Here is a 16,781-nt window from a genome sequence, read left to right as displayed (position 1 = left end):
TGAGTGAGCACGGCCCCGTGTTCAGCTTACTGTCTGACTTAAAACAGGATTGCCAGTTCCAATGATTGGGCACAGGGCGTGTTCAGCAGGCACGGCCCGTGCTGAGTTTTGCAGAAGCTGAAAAATTACGAAAATTCTACAAAAACAGAAAAACTAAAAAAAAATGATTAGGCCGTTGATTCCTAACTTTCTTAAAATCCTTGTGTCCCCGGCAACGGCGCCAAAAACTTGATGCGGGTTGGTGTGTATATGGAATTAAGTATATTTTAAGCCCTTTTTACACATTAGTCAAGTTTTAAATTTATAAAACACGATATTTTACTAACACCAAACACACATATGGGCAAGTGCACCCATCATGAGCGTAGTATAGTGTTGGCAAGATACCGAGGTCGTCCAAGGACACAAGATCTTTTAGTACCAGTTTATCCTCAACGTCTAATCAAATCAAAAATTTAGAAAAAAGTTTAAAACTAGAAAAATAAAACTAACTAAAATGCTGAAAAATAAAATAAAAATAAAAACAGATAGACAAGATGAATCACTTGGCTCCGACTCGTGTATAGTGTAACCTTTGATTATTTCCGCACTTTTGCACTTTTTAAGAGATTATCTTAGTTATTATAGTAGGCCCCTCTTTTGAAGGTGACGTTACACTCAACCCAGTAGTTTGAGTCAGCAAGGATACAATCCTAAAGGGTCGGATTATTGAAAGATAATTAATTAAGTTATTAATGCATATTGTGGTAGGCCCCTCTTTTGAAGGTGACGTTACCCTCGGCTAAGTAGTCTGAGTCAGCAGGGATACAGTCCTAAGTAGCCGGGTTAAAATATTAATAGTAGTTTAACTTATGAGGGGATCAAAGAGTTTGGACCCCCGCCATCCAATACCGGTGTGTATTGAAGGAGGTCCTACTAAATTTGAGCCAGGTCCTTTGCAGGATCTATACACTGAACAATGGCAAGACTCTTACCAAACCGTTCCCTTAACCCCTGACCAGGTAGCCAACATACCTCCATATAGACCGTGGAGATATGAATGGTGAAAATCTTTTATTTTAAATAGACAGTAAAATAATGCCAAGACACCACGGACAAACGATAAGGAAGAATCACCTTCAACATAAGAAACTAGTTATTAAAGTCATTAATACATAACCAAGTAAAAAGTGCGATAAGATTAAAAATAAAAAGTATTACACTAGACACTTGTCTTCACCAAGTGATGTAAGAGACTTAGGCAAACATGGCCTTTGATTTTCAAGAACTCTTACGATCAATCTTGGATCCCGAGACGACTCACACACTCTATGATGGAGAATGGATGATGGTGGTGGATGATGGTGTAGTGATGGTGGTGGGTGGTGGGTGAAGTGTAAGAGAGGTGGTGTGCCAAGGGATGAGTTGCAAGTGATCCAAGCACTCCTATTTATAGGCTGAACAGAAGTTCGGGCACGGCCCATTGTCCATCCTTCTCTCTTTCTTCATTAATTGCAGTTTGTCTGCATTAGTTGACCACGCCCCCGTGTCCGCTGAGCAAGACCCCGTGTGCAGAAGCATATCTGTACTATCAAGATTTGCCTGGATTCTGCGAATCTTATAGTTGACCACGGCCCCATGTCCGCTGAGCACGGCCCCGTGGTGGGCGATGGAAGCTTCTACAACTTTGTCTTTTCTGCTGACACTTGGGCACGCCCCCGTGCTCACTGAGCACGGGGCGTGTTCAGCCTTCTGTCTTCTTGATTTTGCTTGGGAAGATGCTGTCGGGGGGTCGGGCGTGCCACGTTTGTTCCTTTTCTTGTATTTATGTTAGATTTAGTTGCCTTTTTGCTTCGTTTGTTCATTTGAGCTCATTTAATCCTGAAAATACAAAAGGAAGACAAAAACACACTTTTTCCAACATTAGTACTAAACAAGGGTTAGTTTTACGTCACAATTGATGTAATTTATATGTGGGATTTTGTGCACATCAAGTGGCATCCCTGGTCAGGTGGCAGCTCGATCGAGTTGCACCTCGATCGGGTGGCAGCTCGGTCGGCTGGCCACTCGATTGGAGTGGGCGGCGCGATAAGTTTTGTGATTTCGATTCGCGTGACGAGCGTTGCGATGCGATGGAATTTCCTATTCAAATTACTTTTAATCCTAACTACTATATCAGCATACAGTCATCCTAAGTTAACTTGCGTTTAGCGTTTGCGATTCGATTGCGATTGATTTTCGATCATTCACCACGTCATAACATAAATAAACATGCACAAGTAACACATAAGGGGCACATACACGTAAAACAATATCCAGAACACATAATTCGAGTTGCGAGTGCGATTGCGATGAGCGATAAAGCGATAAAATAAGCAATTAACATCGATAAGTAGCGAATAAACCTCGATTACTAATAAATACTCCACATAATATAACTAACGTAAACAATTATATAGATTAACTACAAGTCAAAGAAGTCAAAACAGGAATTGAGCAAGGAGTGACAGATCGCAATTAGCAATTTTTTCTTCCTTTGACTTCAATCTTGACTTTGACTTTGACTTTCGAAACACGGGGTGTTAGAATTTAGGGAATTTCGTCCCGAAATTAGGCTTCAGCCGTAACAAACAACAGCCGGTACTTCGCCTTCATGTCACTTTCGAGTTCCCAAGTGAACTCTGCGCCTCGTTTGCTTTCCCATCGAACCTTCACAATGGAAATGCGCGAGCGTCTGAGCTGCTTGGTTTGGCGATACATGATTTCGACAGGCTTCTCCACGAAGTGTAGTGTTTCGTTTACTTGGAGGTCTTCCAGCGGTACGAACAGATCATGCTCAGTCAGGCATTTTCTGAGGTTAGACACATGGAAAGTCGGGTGAACGTTGTTAAGTTCCTCCGGTAGTTCGAGTTTGTAGGCCACTTTCCCGATTCTTTCTAAAATCTTAAAGGGTCCAAAATATCGAGGCGCGAGTTTCCCTTTCTTGCCGAATCTGACCACACCCTTCCAAGGTGATACCTTTAGGAGTATATGGTCGCCAACGTCAAATTCCAGGGGCTTGCGTCGTCTATCGGCATAACTTTTCTAACGACTCCGAGCTTTCAACAAGTTGTCTCTTATTTGGAGGATTTTGTCAGTTGTTTTTTGCAATAGCTCGGGACCGGTTAATTGTGAGTGACCGATCTCGTGCCACAAAACAGGCGACCGACATCTTCTTCTGTATAAGGCCTCAAACGGTGCCATTTGAATGCTGGAATGATAGCTGTTAATATACGAGAATTCGACGAGAGGTAGGTATGCGTCCCAATTACCACCGAAGTCAATGACACATGAGCGAAGCATGTCTTCCAAAGTACAGATCGTTCTTTCAGTCTAACCGTCGGTTTGTGGATGGAATGCGGTACTCAGATTAAGCTCAGTACCGAGTGTAGCTTGAAACGTTTCCCACAGACGCGAGGTAAACCGACCATCACGGTCAGAAATGATGTCGCGAGGCGTACCGTGTCGGCAGATAACTTCGTTTGTGTAGATTCGGGCTAATCTTTCCACCTTGTAGTCTTCTCGTATTGGCAGGAAGTGAGCAGATTTGGTCAAACGATCGACGATAACCTAGATGCTATCGTGACCTGTGGTTGTACGTGGGAGTTTCGTTATGAAGTCCATGGCTGTGCTTTCCCATTTCCACATCGGGATCACGGTTGTTCAAGCAAGCCAGAGGGTCTTTGATGCTCGGCCTTAACTTTCGAGCAAGTCAGGCACCTTCCAACGTAGAGAGCGATATCCCTCTTCATGCCCGATCACCAGTACTTGTAGCGAAGGTGTAACACCCCAAAATATGCAATTTATTTATGTTATTTGAAATGTCTAGACAAGTTATATTTAACCTAGTTAAGTAGTTATACTAGTAACTTGATAGGAAGAAAAGTTAAATGATAAATAAACAAACTAAGAAAGTGAAGGGACTAAACTTGTTAAAAAGAATAAAAGTTTTAATTAATACAAATAAAGGAAAAAGGGAAAACACAAAACACACGTACTGGTGTGTTTGTGGGATCGATCAAGAGGGAGAAGCCAAGAACAAACCCTAACTTCAGAAAATCACAAGATTAGGAAGGAATTAAGGGCCTAAATTGATGCATGAGCTCCAATCTTTAACTATCTAAGCTTGTTTAACACAAGGTAAGTCGAAAATTCTGATTTGATGATTTGTAGAAAGTGGGTTTTAACCCAATCATGAAATCATGTGGAAATCTTGTGTAATTATGAGTTAGGAATTCGTAATAGACTGAGGATTTTGTATAATTTTGATTGTTTGGATGATTAGGGTTCATACCCACTTGTTGTAGGAAAAAGATGAACATGATGAATTATGATGATATGTTTATGGAGGTGAATTGATACATAATCTAAATGTGATAGAGATAGATTAGTTAAGATGGTGTAGGATGAAAGAAAGTCATGAACTTGATTGATTCTTGTTAGATTAGAAGGTGAATAAGTAGGGTTATGCAATAAATACTTGTACTTTGTGCTTTGTTGATAATGTGCACATCAAGTGTTTGACAAAATGCCTCAATGAAAATGCTAGTCATATAAGCCATAAACTTTATGTGAATTGAACATGTTTATGAAGCATGAGTAAATTGTATGATGTTTTATCGATTGATATGTGTAAATGAGCATGAAACATGAATTAAAAGAATGAATGGTTATATGTAGGCGTTAAGGAAGAAAGTTCGAGTCAAGTGAAGCAACAAGGGGATCAAGACCGAGGTACGCTTCTTGTACAAATTTTTGGTTTTATTATAGATATGTGTTTATCAATAATGTGTTAATTCGAATCAAATATGGAGAAAGATGTATGCATAGACCCTTCACTTGAAAGGGTCGAATGATGTTATTGTAAGTTTAGAAGGAATGGTATGAAGTTCCGTTGGAACATTTTACCGTGCAAGGATGAAAGAATGTAGCAAAGCACAAGTTGTGAATGTCACATTTGTTTCTAGCCCGTAAGATAGATTCTTGGGTTAAAGAAAGTAATTTTTGTTCTAATGAGTTTTTGATGTTGTGGTCGTGTAGGTAAATCTCATGTCTAGTTATCAAGCTCCGCCCGGTTCGAACACGCCTCAAGCCCGTCAAGCGTTCCGCATTTTGTAAAAGTCAATGTTTAATACTTTGTCACTTATGTTTTCGTCTAGTAGTTAAACCTAGTTTTATTATGTTTGTCTTTTGAAAAACTTGTCGTAAGTACGTACATAAACTTGATGATTTGCAAGTAAAATATGGTATGTTTTGACGTGTATGTTGTGTCTTTCGAATGATTTTGGATTATGTAAAACAGGGGACCGCTCGTTTTTCAAACGGGTCATGCCCAATTTTCGTTAGAAAAGTACGTTGTTATTTAATAAATAAATAAAAAATTTATGGATGTTACAAGTTGGTATCAGAGCGTAGGTTTGAGGGATTCAAGCATCAAATGCTTGAACTCAAACCGGAAGCTCATGTGAAGTGTGTGTTCGATCCGCGGCGCGAAGCAAGTAAGTACCTTTAAAGTTGATTTTGCATTATGAATGAGTTAGCTAGGGAATGATAGGAAAATCATTATGGGATGATGTGTAAAAGTTTGGGATGAAACGGACTGGTTCGGGTTAAAACGGGTTGGAAAGATGGCTGCAAAATAAGAAATTTATCATAGTATGCTGGGCGTCACCGTAAGCTAGGTGGCTACCGTAGCTTACGGTAGACACTGGGACAAAACTCCTCTGCCGTAAAGCAGTAGCTTTACACCGTAAGAAAAATAATGCCACCGTAAGTTACGGTGACACCGTAACTTACGGTGGAGACCGTTTTCAGCCTATATCAATTGTGATGATTTGTTTAATGTTTTCTATCATACGTGAAGTATTGTAAGCGTTATAAGAAGACTCTAAAGAATGATAGTATGCATGAATGTTAACTTTCAAAGGAAGTTATGTACTATTAGAATGATTATATGATGGAAAGGATGATTGAATGTTTGAAATAAGGAATGATGCTTATGTGTAGATGACGGATACGAATGAGGATGAAGCGACACGACAAGAACAGCTGAAAACTATGATCTCGGAAGAGATTGGAAGGGCAATGCAAGCAAGTATTCCTCATTTAGCCCAAGAAGTAGAAAGTCATGTACTAGAAGTGGTAGAATCAATGATGGCGAGTAAGATGGACGAGTTAAAGGGAATGATTAATGTAATGCAAGAAAAGAAAGGAACTCGCAAGTGCACATACAAAGAATTTATGGCGTGCAACCCGTTACCATTCAAAGGAGAAATTGATCCTATAGCATGTCAAAGGTGGATTGCAAGTACGAAAGCAGTGTTCATAAGGAGTCATTGTGAAAAGGAGGATCAAGTGATGTTCGCCACCGGTTTGCTACAACTCCGAGCTAAGGATTGGTGGGATGTTTATAGTAAAGAGCTTGGGGAAGAAAAAGTTCAAGTCTTGACATGGCAAGAGTTCAAGGAACCTTTTCTGAAGTACCATTGTCCGCAATCTGCCATTGACAAGATCCAAGAAGATTTCTTACATCTTCGTCAGAAAGATGAAACCATTGATGAAATCACCAACGTTTTCCTTGACAAGCTGAAGTTCTGTAAAGATATAGCAGGAACGGAAAGAATGAAGATAAACCGTTATTACGGTATGTTGAAGGCTGAATATCGGGAGTTCATAATTCCCGCTAAATGTGAAACTTTGAATGAGCTCATTGACTTGGCCCGAGATAGGGAGATTGAAATAAGAAGACAGGTAGAAAGAGGTGAAAAGAGAGTATCTGAGAATGTTTCCAGCTCGAGCCCTTCAAAGAAACCAAAATTTCAAGATCAAAGCAAGAAGGATAAGGCGAAGGGTAGTATTCCGAAATGCAAAACGTGCGGAAAGTTACACACGGGGGAGTGTTTGAAAGGGAAGAAGGGCTGTTACAATTGTGGTCAAGAAGGACACCCATACTATAGGTGTCCAAATCCTTCCAGAACGTGTTACAACTGTTTCCAACCGGGTCATATTAAGGCTGAGTGTCCCAAGCTTCAACAGAAAACCGATAAGGAAGCAAGAAAGGAGGAAGCCCCAAGAGCTAAGGGGAGGATGTTTCAGATCACAACCGAAGAAGCGAAGGACCACCCGAATGTTGTATCAAGTATATTCTCATTGAACTCGATGCCTACGTACGTGTTATTTGATACTGGTGCCAGTAGATCGTTTGTATCCAGTGAACTAGTGTCACACCCCTCTTTTAGAATCGAAAGAATGCATGTACCATTAAAAGTAGAGATAGCCGATAGTAAGAGTTATTTGTTGCACGAAGTTTGTAGAAATTGTGAAATAATCATTGAAGACGAGAAGTTTGCCATTGACCTTATTCCCATGATATTGGGGGAATTTAAGGTTATAGTTGGCATGGATTGGCTAGCTAAACATCAGGCCGAAATTTAATGTGAGAAGAAGGTGATTCATGTGTTAACATCGGGAGGAAAACGAGTAAGCATACAAGGGGAAAGGAATATCAATTTGAAGCTTTGTTCTATAGTCCAAGTGTACAAGTACGTACGAAATGGAAGCAAGGCATTTCTAACTTATGTGGTGAATACTAAGCAGAATACCCCTAAGATAGAAGAGGTTGAAGTCGTGAACGAGTTTCTCGATGTTTTTCCGGAAGATTTGCTGGGGCTTCCGCCGGAACGTGAAGTAGATTTTAAGATTGAATTGTATCTCGATGCCAAACTGGTAGCCAAGGCTCCTTATAGGTTGGCCCCAACTGAAATGCGGGAGTTAATGGTACAAATACAAGAATTGCTCGACAAGGGATTTATACGCCCGAGTGTGTCGCCATGGGGAGCGCCTGTACTTTTTGTCAAAAAGAAAGATGGTTCGATGCGCATGTGCAACGATTACCGCGAGTTGAATAAGCTGACGGTGAAAAACCGATACCCATTGCCCCGAATCGATGATCTCTTCGATCAGTTACAAGGGGCAAGTTGGTTTTCAAAAATAGATTTGCGGTCCGGGTACCATCAGTTAAGAGTGCGAGATGAGGATGTGGTGAAAACGGCTTTTAGAACGCGATACGGGCATTACGAGTTCTTAGTAATGTCCTTTGGATTAACGAACGCGCCTGCCGCGTTCATGGATCTTATGAATCGAGTTTGTCGGCCCATGTTAGACAAATTCGTTATAGTTTTTATCGATGACATCCTGGTTTATTCCCGAAGTAAAGCCGAACATGCATGCCATTTACGTGAGGTTCTTGAAGTACTTCGCAAGGAGAAATTGTACGCGAAATTCTCCAAGTGTGCTTTTTGGCTTAGAGAGGTACAATTTCTCGTTCATGTGATTAATGCGGATGGTATCTTAGTAGACCCGTCAAAGGTGGAAGCCGTTATGAAATGGGTACCTCCCAAGAACCCAAGTGAAGTAAGAAGCTTTTTGGGTTTAGCAGGCTATTATAGGAGGTTTATCCAAGACTTTTCTAAATTGGCCTTGCCGTTGACCAAGTTAACCAAGAAGGATGAGAAGTTTTCATGGGGTGCAGATCAAGAGAGGGCGTTTCAAACCTTGAAAGAAAAGCTGTCGAGTTCCCCGGTACTAACCTTACCTGATGGAACGGAAGACTTGGTGGTGTTTACGGATGCGTCACACCAAGGGTTGGGATGTGTTTTGATGCAAAGGGGTAGAGTCATTGCCTATGCTTCTAGGCAATTGAAGACACACGAAAGTAATTATCCAACCCATGATTTGGAGTTAGCTGCAGTAGTGTTTGCTTTGAAGATATGGAGGCACTATCTATACGGTACGAAAAGTGTTATTTATTCCGACCACAAAAGCCTTAAATACTTTTTCGAGCAAAGGGAATTAAATATGAGGCAACGAAGGTAGTTAGAACTTCTTAAAGATTATGATTGTGAGATCCTTTATCATCCGGGTAAAGCTAACGTAGTAGCCGATGCCCTGAGCCGAAAGGATTACCCGCCTCCAATTCAAGTAAAGTCCATGAAGATGGTAATTACACCTCGATTTCTCGAAATGGTTAAAGAAGCCCAAATCAAGTCACTAAGCGGAATGGATTCTAAAAAGGAAAGAACAAAGGGGTTTGTGGATAAATTCGAAGAAAGATCCGATGGAATTTAAACCATGTATGGTCGTATTTGGATACCTCGGTTTAGCGAAGCAAAGGGTGTATTACTCGAAGAAGCTCACAAATCCCGGTTCTCGGTTCATCCTGGAGCTACAAAAATGTATTTGGACTTGAAGAAAAGTTATTGGTGGCCCGGCATGAAGTGTGATATTGTCAAGTATGTTGCCAAATGTTTGACATGTCTGCAGCTAAAGGCAGAACATCAGAAACCATATGGGAAGTTGCAACCGTTAGAGATTCCGGTATGGAAATGGGAAGAATTGACGATGGACCTAGTGACCAAGCTTCCTAAGACAAGGAAAGGTCACGATGCTATATGGGTGATCGTAGACCGCCTCACCAAGAGCGCGCACTTCTTACCCATTCGGGAAGCTTTCTCTTCCGAAAAGATGGCGGAGATCTATGTTAACGAGATAATATCACGACACGGAGTTCCTGTATCTATTGTGTCGGATCGAGATACCCGATTCACATCTCGATATTGGCAAGGTTTTCATGAAAGTATGGGTACAAAATTACATTTCAGTACCGCCTACCACCCCCAAACGGATGGTCAGTCCGAGCGAACCATTCAAACACTTATCGACATGCTGCGAGCATGTGTAATAGACTTTGGGGGAAGCTGGGATGACCACTTGCCGTTGGTGGAATTTTCATACAACAATAGCTACCATAACGGCATTCGAATGGCACCGTATGAATTGTTGTATGGAAGGAAGTGTAGAACTCCAATTTGTTGGGGAGAGGTGGGGCAGAGAGAAATTGCGCCCAATGAGGTAGTGGCTAAAACTAATGAAAAGATCGATCTTGTGCGAGCCCGTTTAAAAGCGGCTCAAGATCGACAAAAGGCCTATGCAGATCAAAGGAGGCGACCCATCGAATTTCAAATAGGTGATTATGTGTTATTAAAGGTTTCCCCATGGAAAGGTATAATCCGTTTCCGTAAGCGAGGAAAGCTAGGTCCCCGCTACATTGGACCTTTCAAGATTTTAGCCCGGGTTGGAAAAGTAGCATATCGGTTGGAATTACCGCCAACATTAGATGGAATACATGACACATTTCATGTGTCACAATTGAGAAAGTGTTTAGCGGATGAGACAGCATATGTGCCCCTTGACGATATCGAATTGGATGAAAAATTGAATTATATTGAAAGACCGATAGCTATTAAGGATTCCAAGGTAACACACCTTCGGAACAAAACTATAAAGCAAGTCTTGGTGCAATGGCAACATCGGAAAGGATCGGATCTTACATGGGAATTAGAAGATGAAATGAGGGAGCGCTACCCGACATTATTTGGTACATGTTAAGGTTTCGGGGACGAAACCTCTTTTAAGGGGGGTAGACTTGTAACACCCCAAAATATGCAATTTATTTATGTTATTTGAAATGTCTAGACAAGTTATATTTAACCTAGTTAAGTAGTTATACTAGTAACTTGATAGGAAGAAAAGTTAAATGATAAATAAACAAACTAAGAAAGTGAAGGGACTAAACTTGTTAAAAAGAATAAAAGTTTTAATTAAAACAAATAAAGGAAAAAGGGAAAACACAAAACACACGTACTGGTGTGTTTGTGGGATCGATCAAGAGGGAGAAGCCAAGAACAAACCCTAACTTCAGAAAATCACAAGATTAGGAAGGAATTAAGGGCCTAAATTGATGCATGAGCTCCAATCTTTAACTATCTAAGCTTGTTCAACACAAGGTAAGTCGAAAATTCTGATTTGATGATTTGTAGAAAGTGGGTTTTAACCCAATCATGAAATCATTTGGAAATCTTGTGTAATTATGAGTTAGGAATTCGTAATAGACTGAGGATTTTGTATAATTTTGATTGTTTGGATGATTAGGGTTCATACCCACTTGTTGTAGGAAAAAGATGAACATGATGAATTATGATGATATGTTTATGGAGGTGAATTGATACATAATCTGAATGTGATAGAGAAATTAGATTAGTTAAGATGGTGTAGGATGAAAGAAAGTCATGAACTTGATTGATTCTTGTTAGATTAGAAGGTGAATAAGTAGGGTTATGCAATAAATACTTGTACTTTGTGCTTTGTTGATAATGTGCACATCAAGTGTTTGACAAAATGCCTCAATGAAAATGCTAGTCATATAAGCCATAAACTTTGTGTGAATTGAACATGTTTATGAAGCATGAGTGTTTTATCGATTGATATGTGTAAATGAGCATGAAACATGAATTAAAAGAATGAATGGTTATATGTAGGCGTTAAGGAAGAAAGTTCGAGTCAAGTGAAGCAACAAGGGGATCAAGACCGAGGTACGCTTCTTGTACAAATTTTTGGTTTTATTATAGATATGTGTTTATCAATAATGTGTTAATTCGAATCAAATATGGAGAAAGATGTATGCATAGACCCTTCACTTGAAAGGGTCGAATGATGTTATTGTAAGTTTAGAAGGAATGGTATGAAGTTCCGTTGGAACATTTTACCGTGCAAGGATGAAAGAATGTAGCAAAGCACAAGTTGTGAATGTCACATTTGTTTCTAGCCCGTAAGATAGATTCTTGGGTTAAAGAAAGTAATTTTTGTTCTAATGAGTTTTTGATGTTGTGGTCGTGTAGGTAAATCTCATGTCTAGTTATCAAGCTCCGCCTGGTTCGAACACGCCTCAAGCCCGTCAAGCGTTCCGCATTTTGTAAAAGTCAATGTTTAATACTTTGTCACTTATGTTTTCGTCTAGTAGTTAAACCTAGTTTTATTATGTTTGTCTTTTGAAAAACTTGTCGTAAGTACGTACATAAACTTGATGATTTGCAAGTAAAATATGGTATGTTTTGACGTGTATGTTGTGTCTTTCGAATGATTTTGGATTATGTAAAACAGGGGACCGCTCGTTTTTCAAACGGGTCATGCCCAATTTTCGTTAGAAAAGTACGTTGTTATTTAATAAATAAATAAAAAATTTATGGATGTTACAAGTTGGTATCAGAGCGTAGGTTTGAGGGATTCAAGCATCAAATGCTTGAACTCAAACCGGAAGCTCATGTGAAGTGTGTGTTCGATCCGCTGGGCTCCACCGTGAAGAATTCTTTCCTTCTTCAAAGCACGCTCGGTAAAACATGCATGTTGGGCTTCGTGAATGAGAGACTCGAGATGATGCTGGGCGGGAATATTGTGGGTGCTAAGCATATAGCTTCGTCTGCTGAGAGCATCGGCAACGACATTTGCTTTGCCTGGGTGATAACGAATCTCACAGTCGTAATCGTTGAGAAGTTCTACCCATCGGCGTTGACGCATATTAAGTTCTTTCTGGCTGAAGATGTGTTGTAGGCTCCTATGGTCCTTGAAGACCGTACACTTTGTACCATAAAGGTAGTGTCGCCAATATTTTCAACGCAAAAACAACTGCGCCTAGCTCGAGGTCATGGGTCGTATAGTTCGTCTCGTGGATCTTGAGCTGACGAGATGCGTAGGCGATAACCCTGTCCCGCTGCATGAGAACACAACCAAGATCAAGGTTCGAGGCATCGCAATGGACAATGAAGTCATCGTTTCCGTCGGGTAAAGCAAGGAGGAGAGCATTTCAAAGCATGTTCTTGAGAGTTTAGAAAGCAGACTCTTGTTCAGTTCCCCAAACAAAAGGCTTGTCTTTATGAGTGAGGGCGGTAAGCGGCACAACGATTTTAGAGAACCCTACGACAAATCGAGGATAATAGCCCGCTAGTCCGAGAAAAGAACGGACTTCAGACGGGTTCTTCGGCGTAACCCAACTCTTAACTGCTTCAATCTTCGCGGGATCTGTGACAACTCGAGTTTCTGACTTTCACTTTCGCATTAAATACGCGTTGACTTTGACTGTTTAGTTGTTTGGATTGTGGACTTGAAATTGTACGCGTTGTGTTTTAATGAAACGTATTGTCATTTTGCCTATATGTGATTATTTGCTGTGGTAGAAAATAATATTAGATTTATTATTAAAACACTTAGTCTAGATCACGAAACATGACATACATTTCGAAGGATGTCGAAACATATCCTTCGATTCGAAGGATCAACTTTCGACTCGAAGGATCTCGAAACATATCCTTCGACCAAGGACCCTATCCTTCGACATCTTTCGGCCCAGCCTTTCTAATGGGCTTGGCCCATTCCTGTGATACGTTTATAAACGTGAATTCATGCAAACCGGCAGTTACTTCCAAAAACCCTAGTTTCCATTGTGTGTGTGTGACGGCATATAGCAGACCTACTCTCTGTTCGAAGGATTTCATTCTGTAATCCAGATTTCCGGTTAGTGTGAGATGTTGTTTATGATGCTTTGACTTCATGATTAATAAATTGTCTTGCAATATATTGTTAGCATGTTAATCGGATCTGTTTTGATGATGTTCAATAATGATGTCTTGTGGATTGGCTATGATAACCGGATATGTATGTTGGTATTGCAATATGTTGTTTGTATGTTAACCGGATATGTATGATAATCGGATATATGTTAATCGAATTGGTCATATTGTAATCGGACATGTTTATGTAATCGGCACCTATGTGTAAATCGGATAGTTTGAATGATTTTGTTATTCAGATTAGGGTTCTTGATAAACATGGGAATCATGCTTGTTTGATCGTGTTGATGTTAACTGATTTGTGGAATTGGTGTTAATTGATAATCACGGTTAAACTTGGAAACTCTGTGTGAACGTAACTGATATTGACCGAAAGATATTAGTTGTTCGAAACGTAGTGGAGACCGAAAGATACATGTCCTTCGAACCATAGTAACACTGACCGAAGGATAACACTGACCGAAGGATAGCATTGACCGAAGGATAGCTTTGACCGAAACATAATTAGGTTGACCGAAAGATGGCAGTTGGTCGAAAGATGACATAGTTCGAAACATAGCTTTTGGTCCGAAGGATAATTGTGATAACTGTTGCCGAAAGATAATAGTTGGATTCGAAAGATACTAGGGATTTATGAACCTACTTTGAAAGATGGAATTATATGCTTGATTTATTTGGCATGCCATGCTTGATGAACGTTAACATTTGTATACGTGCATTAATACGTGTTGTGCCGACATGCAAACTGACTGCTATGTGAACATTAAATTGCATGCGTATCATTGCGAACATGAACTGATTTGTTATACGTGCATACAATAGGACGTGATTAAATTCTTGTGAGTGCATAACCTAGCATACCGAGCAAACCAAGGTGAGTTCACACTCTTACCAAGGCATGGGATTCCCGGGGTGTTGGGAATGGGATTGAAAGGTTGATTAGATACACTATTGACACTATGACTAGACTACCACATTACTATCCTCGGATGTGAAGGATACTTATACTGATCACTATCCTCGGATGTGAAGGATACTTATTACTGATCACTATCCTCGGTTGTGAAGGATACCTATAGTTACGAGTAGTCTAGTGGTTATACAACGTGGAACACCACCACCAATAACGTGGAACACCACCACCCATAACGTGGAACACCACCACCTACAACGTGGAACACCACCACCAATAACGTGGAACACCACCACCCATAACGTGGAACACCACCACCTATAACGTGGAACACTACCACCAATAACGTGGAACACCACCACCAATAGAACATACAAACGGCCCAGTAGAGCCACCTGTTACAAACGAACTTACTATTACGCATTTACTTTCTGTGAACTCGCTCAACTAGTTTGTTGATCATTCTGTTACATGCCTTGCAGATCGTTAGGTACTTGGAGCTTGCACACGGAGGAGCTGGTCGTTGTGGGGCTTGGATCTTGATCATCTTGTTAAACACTTTTGATATTTGATACTTATTTGCTATGGGTTTTACAATAATACGCTTCCGCTAAACAATGACAACTTACTTATGTTTTGGAAATACCTTTCATATGGAATTGGTTTGGTTTATATTGCATTTACTTTTACTTTATACAATGTTCTGTATGATTGGTGGCTTGATCCTGGTCAGTCACGCTCCCAAGCGGTGATACTCCGCAGGTGGATTTTGGGGGTGTGACAGATTGGTATCAGAGCCATTGGTTATAGAGAACCTGGTTTTAATATGGAAAAACGTTTTTATTAAAACCAGACTATAACCAGAACAGTGCTCTCAACGATCCACAACGACGCTTCGCTCCACGTGCAAGACTCAACTTCCTAGGTAATAAGGTTTATGTTTATTGCCTACATGCTAGAATTTGCATAGAACTTTGCTCGTAGTATGCTTACATTACCTTGCTCACAACTTGTCATTGCATGAGAATACTTATGTGCTTACACTCTTCTGTCATCGCACTATTCGCGAACCTTTCTCACTTATGTTGCCTTTGATGTGAAGATCAATGGCCGCACGAATTACCATGACTCAAGCCCAGCTAGAGGCTCTCGTTGCTGCGGCAGTTGCAGCCGCCCAAGCAGGTAGTATACCCTGCAGTATAGACACTAGGATCTTTAGATCCTACATTAATTCTCGTACTTAACTTTGCCCTATTCGTACACAATAGGTCAACCCGCTCAGCAACAACCTGGGTGCACCTTCAAGAATTTCATGGAATGTCGTCCTAGTTCGTTCAGTGGCACGGAGGGAGCAGTTGGACTCCTCCACTGGTTTGAAAAGCTCGAGTCGGTTTTCGAAATGTGTGAATGCCCTGAGGCTCGCAGGGTGAAGTTCGCCACTGGCACACTTGAAGGGATTGCGCTCACTTGGTGGAACGCACAAGTGCAGATCTTAGGGTTGGCAGCTGCTAACGCCACACCCTGGAATGAATTCAAAGAACTGATCAAGAGGGAATACTGCACTAGAGAAGACATTCACAAGTTGGAGGACGAGTTGTATAACTTGAAGATGGTTGGTTCGGAAATTGAAGCTTACACCAAGAGATCGAATGAGTTGGCTGTGTTATGTCCAACTATGGTGGACCCTCCATACAAGCGTATTGAGTTGTACCTCAAAGGTTTGGCACCCGAAATACAGAGCCACGTTACCTCGGCTAATCTCAACAACATCCAGGAAATCCAGCGTCTCGCTCATCGCATCACCGATCAGGCAGTGGATCAGAACAAACTGCCAAAGCGTATCAGTGCTACTGCTACCACTACTGCTTCTACTACACTTGCTGCTCCCAGTGAAAGTAAGAGGAAATGGGATGGGGATTCTAGCAAGGGATCAGCTTCAGTGCAGTCACAAGCTCAACAGCGAAAGACAGACAGTTACCAGAGTCCAAGTCAGCACTCCTCAGGCAGCCACAGACAGGGAGGGTATCGAGGAAACCTTCCAAAGTGTAACACCTGCAACAAACATCACAGTGGCCAGTGTAATAAGGTTCGTTGTCAAAGATGCCTCAAGATGGGTCATGAGGCCAAAGATTGTAGAAGCGCTCGACCTGCGAACCAGAACCAGCAGCAGCTACCAGCACAGCAGAATCAGCAACAGGGCAACAAGGGGTGCTATAATTGCGGTGCAGAGGGTCACTTCAAAAGGCATTGCCCTCAGTTGAACAGGAACCAGAACAACAACAATCATAACAACAATCAGGGTAATGGTAACAACAACAATGGGGGAAACAACAACAACAACGGCAATGAAGCTCGTGGTCGTGCTTTTGTGTTGGGTCGAGGAGATGCAG

At 41.0% G+C, this 16,781-nt stretch overlaps 1 protein-coding gene and 1 long non-coding RNA gene across 2 annotated transcripts; both read left to right on the top strand.

Moving 5' to 3' along the window:
• Positions 1-6,171: 6,171 nt before the first annotated feature.
• LOC110876184 lies at positions 6,172-7,452 on the top strand. Its single transcript, XM_022124360.1, has one exon. It carries the CDS (start codon positions 6,172-6,174, stop codon positions 7,450-7,452), a length of 1,281 nt encoding a protein of 426 aa, XP_021980052.1.
• Positions 7,453-10,743: 3,291 nt separating this feature from the next.
• On the top strand, positions 10,744-11,924 carry LOC110874577. Its single transcript, XR_002556063.2, has 3 exons — positions 10,744-10,862; positions 11,394-11,447; positions 11,754-11,924. It is a non-coding gene; the product is annotated as an uncharacterized LOC110874577 (long non-coding RNA).
• Positions 11,925-16,781: the final 4,857 nt, after the last annotated feature.

The sequence above is a fragment of the Helianthus annuus genome, chromosome 9 (genome assembly GCF_002127325.2).
Source record: "Helianthus annuus cultivar XRQ/B chromosome 9, HanXRQr2.0-SUNRISE, whole genome shotgun sequence".
In the NCBI taxonomy this organism is placed as follows: domain Eukaryota; kingdom Viridiplantae; phylum Streptophyta; class Magnoliopsida; order Asterales; family Asteraceae; genus Helianthus; species Helianthus annuus.
Note: the sequence above shows the minus strand (reverse complement) of the source record. Positions and strands in the feature narration are given on the sequence as shown.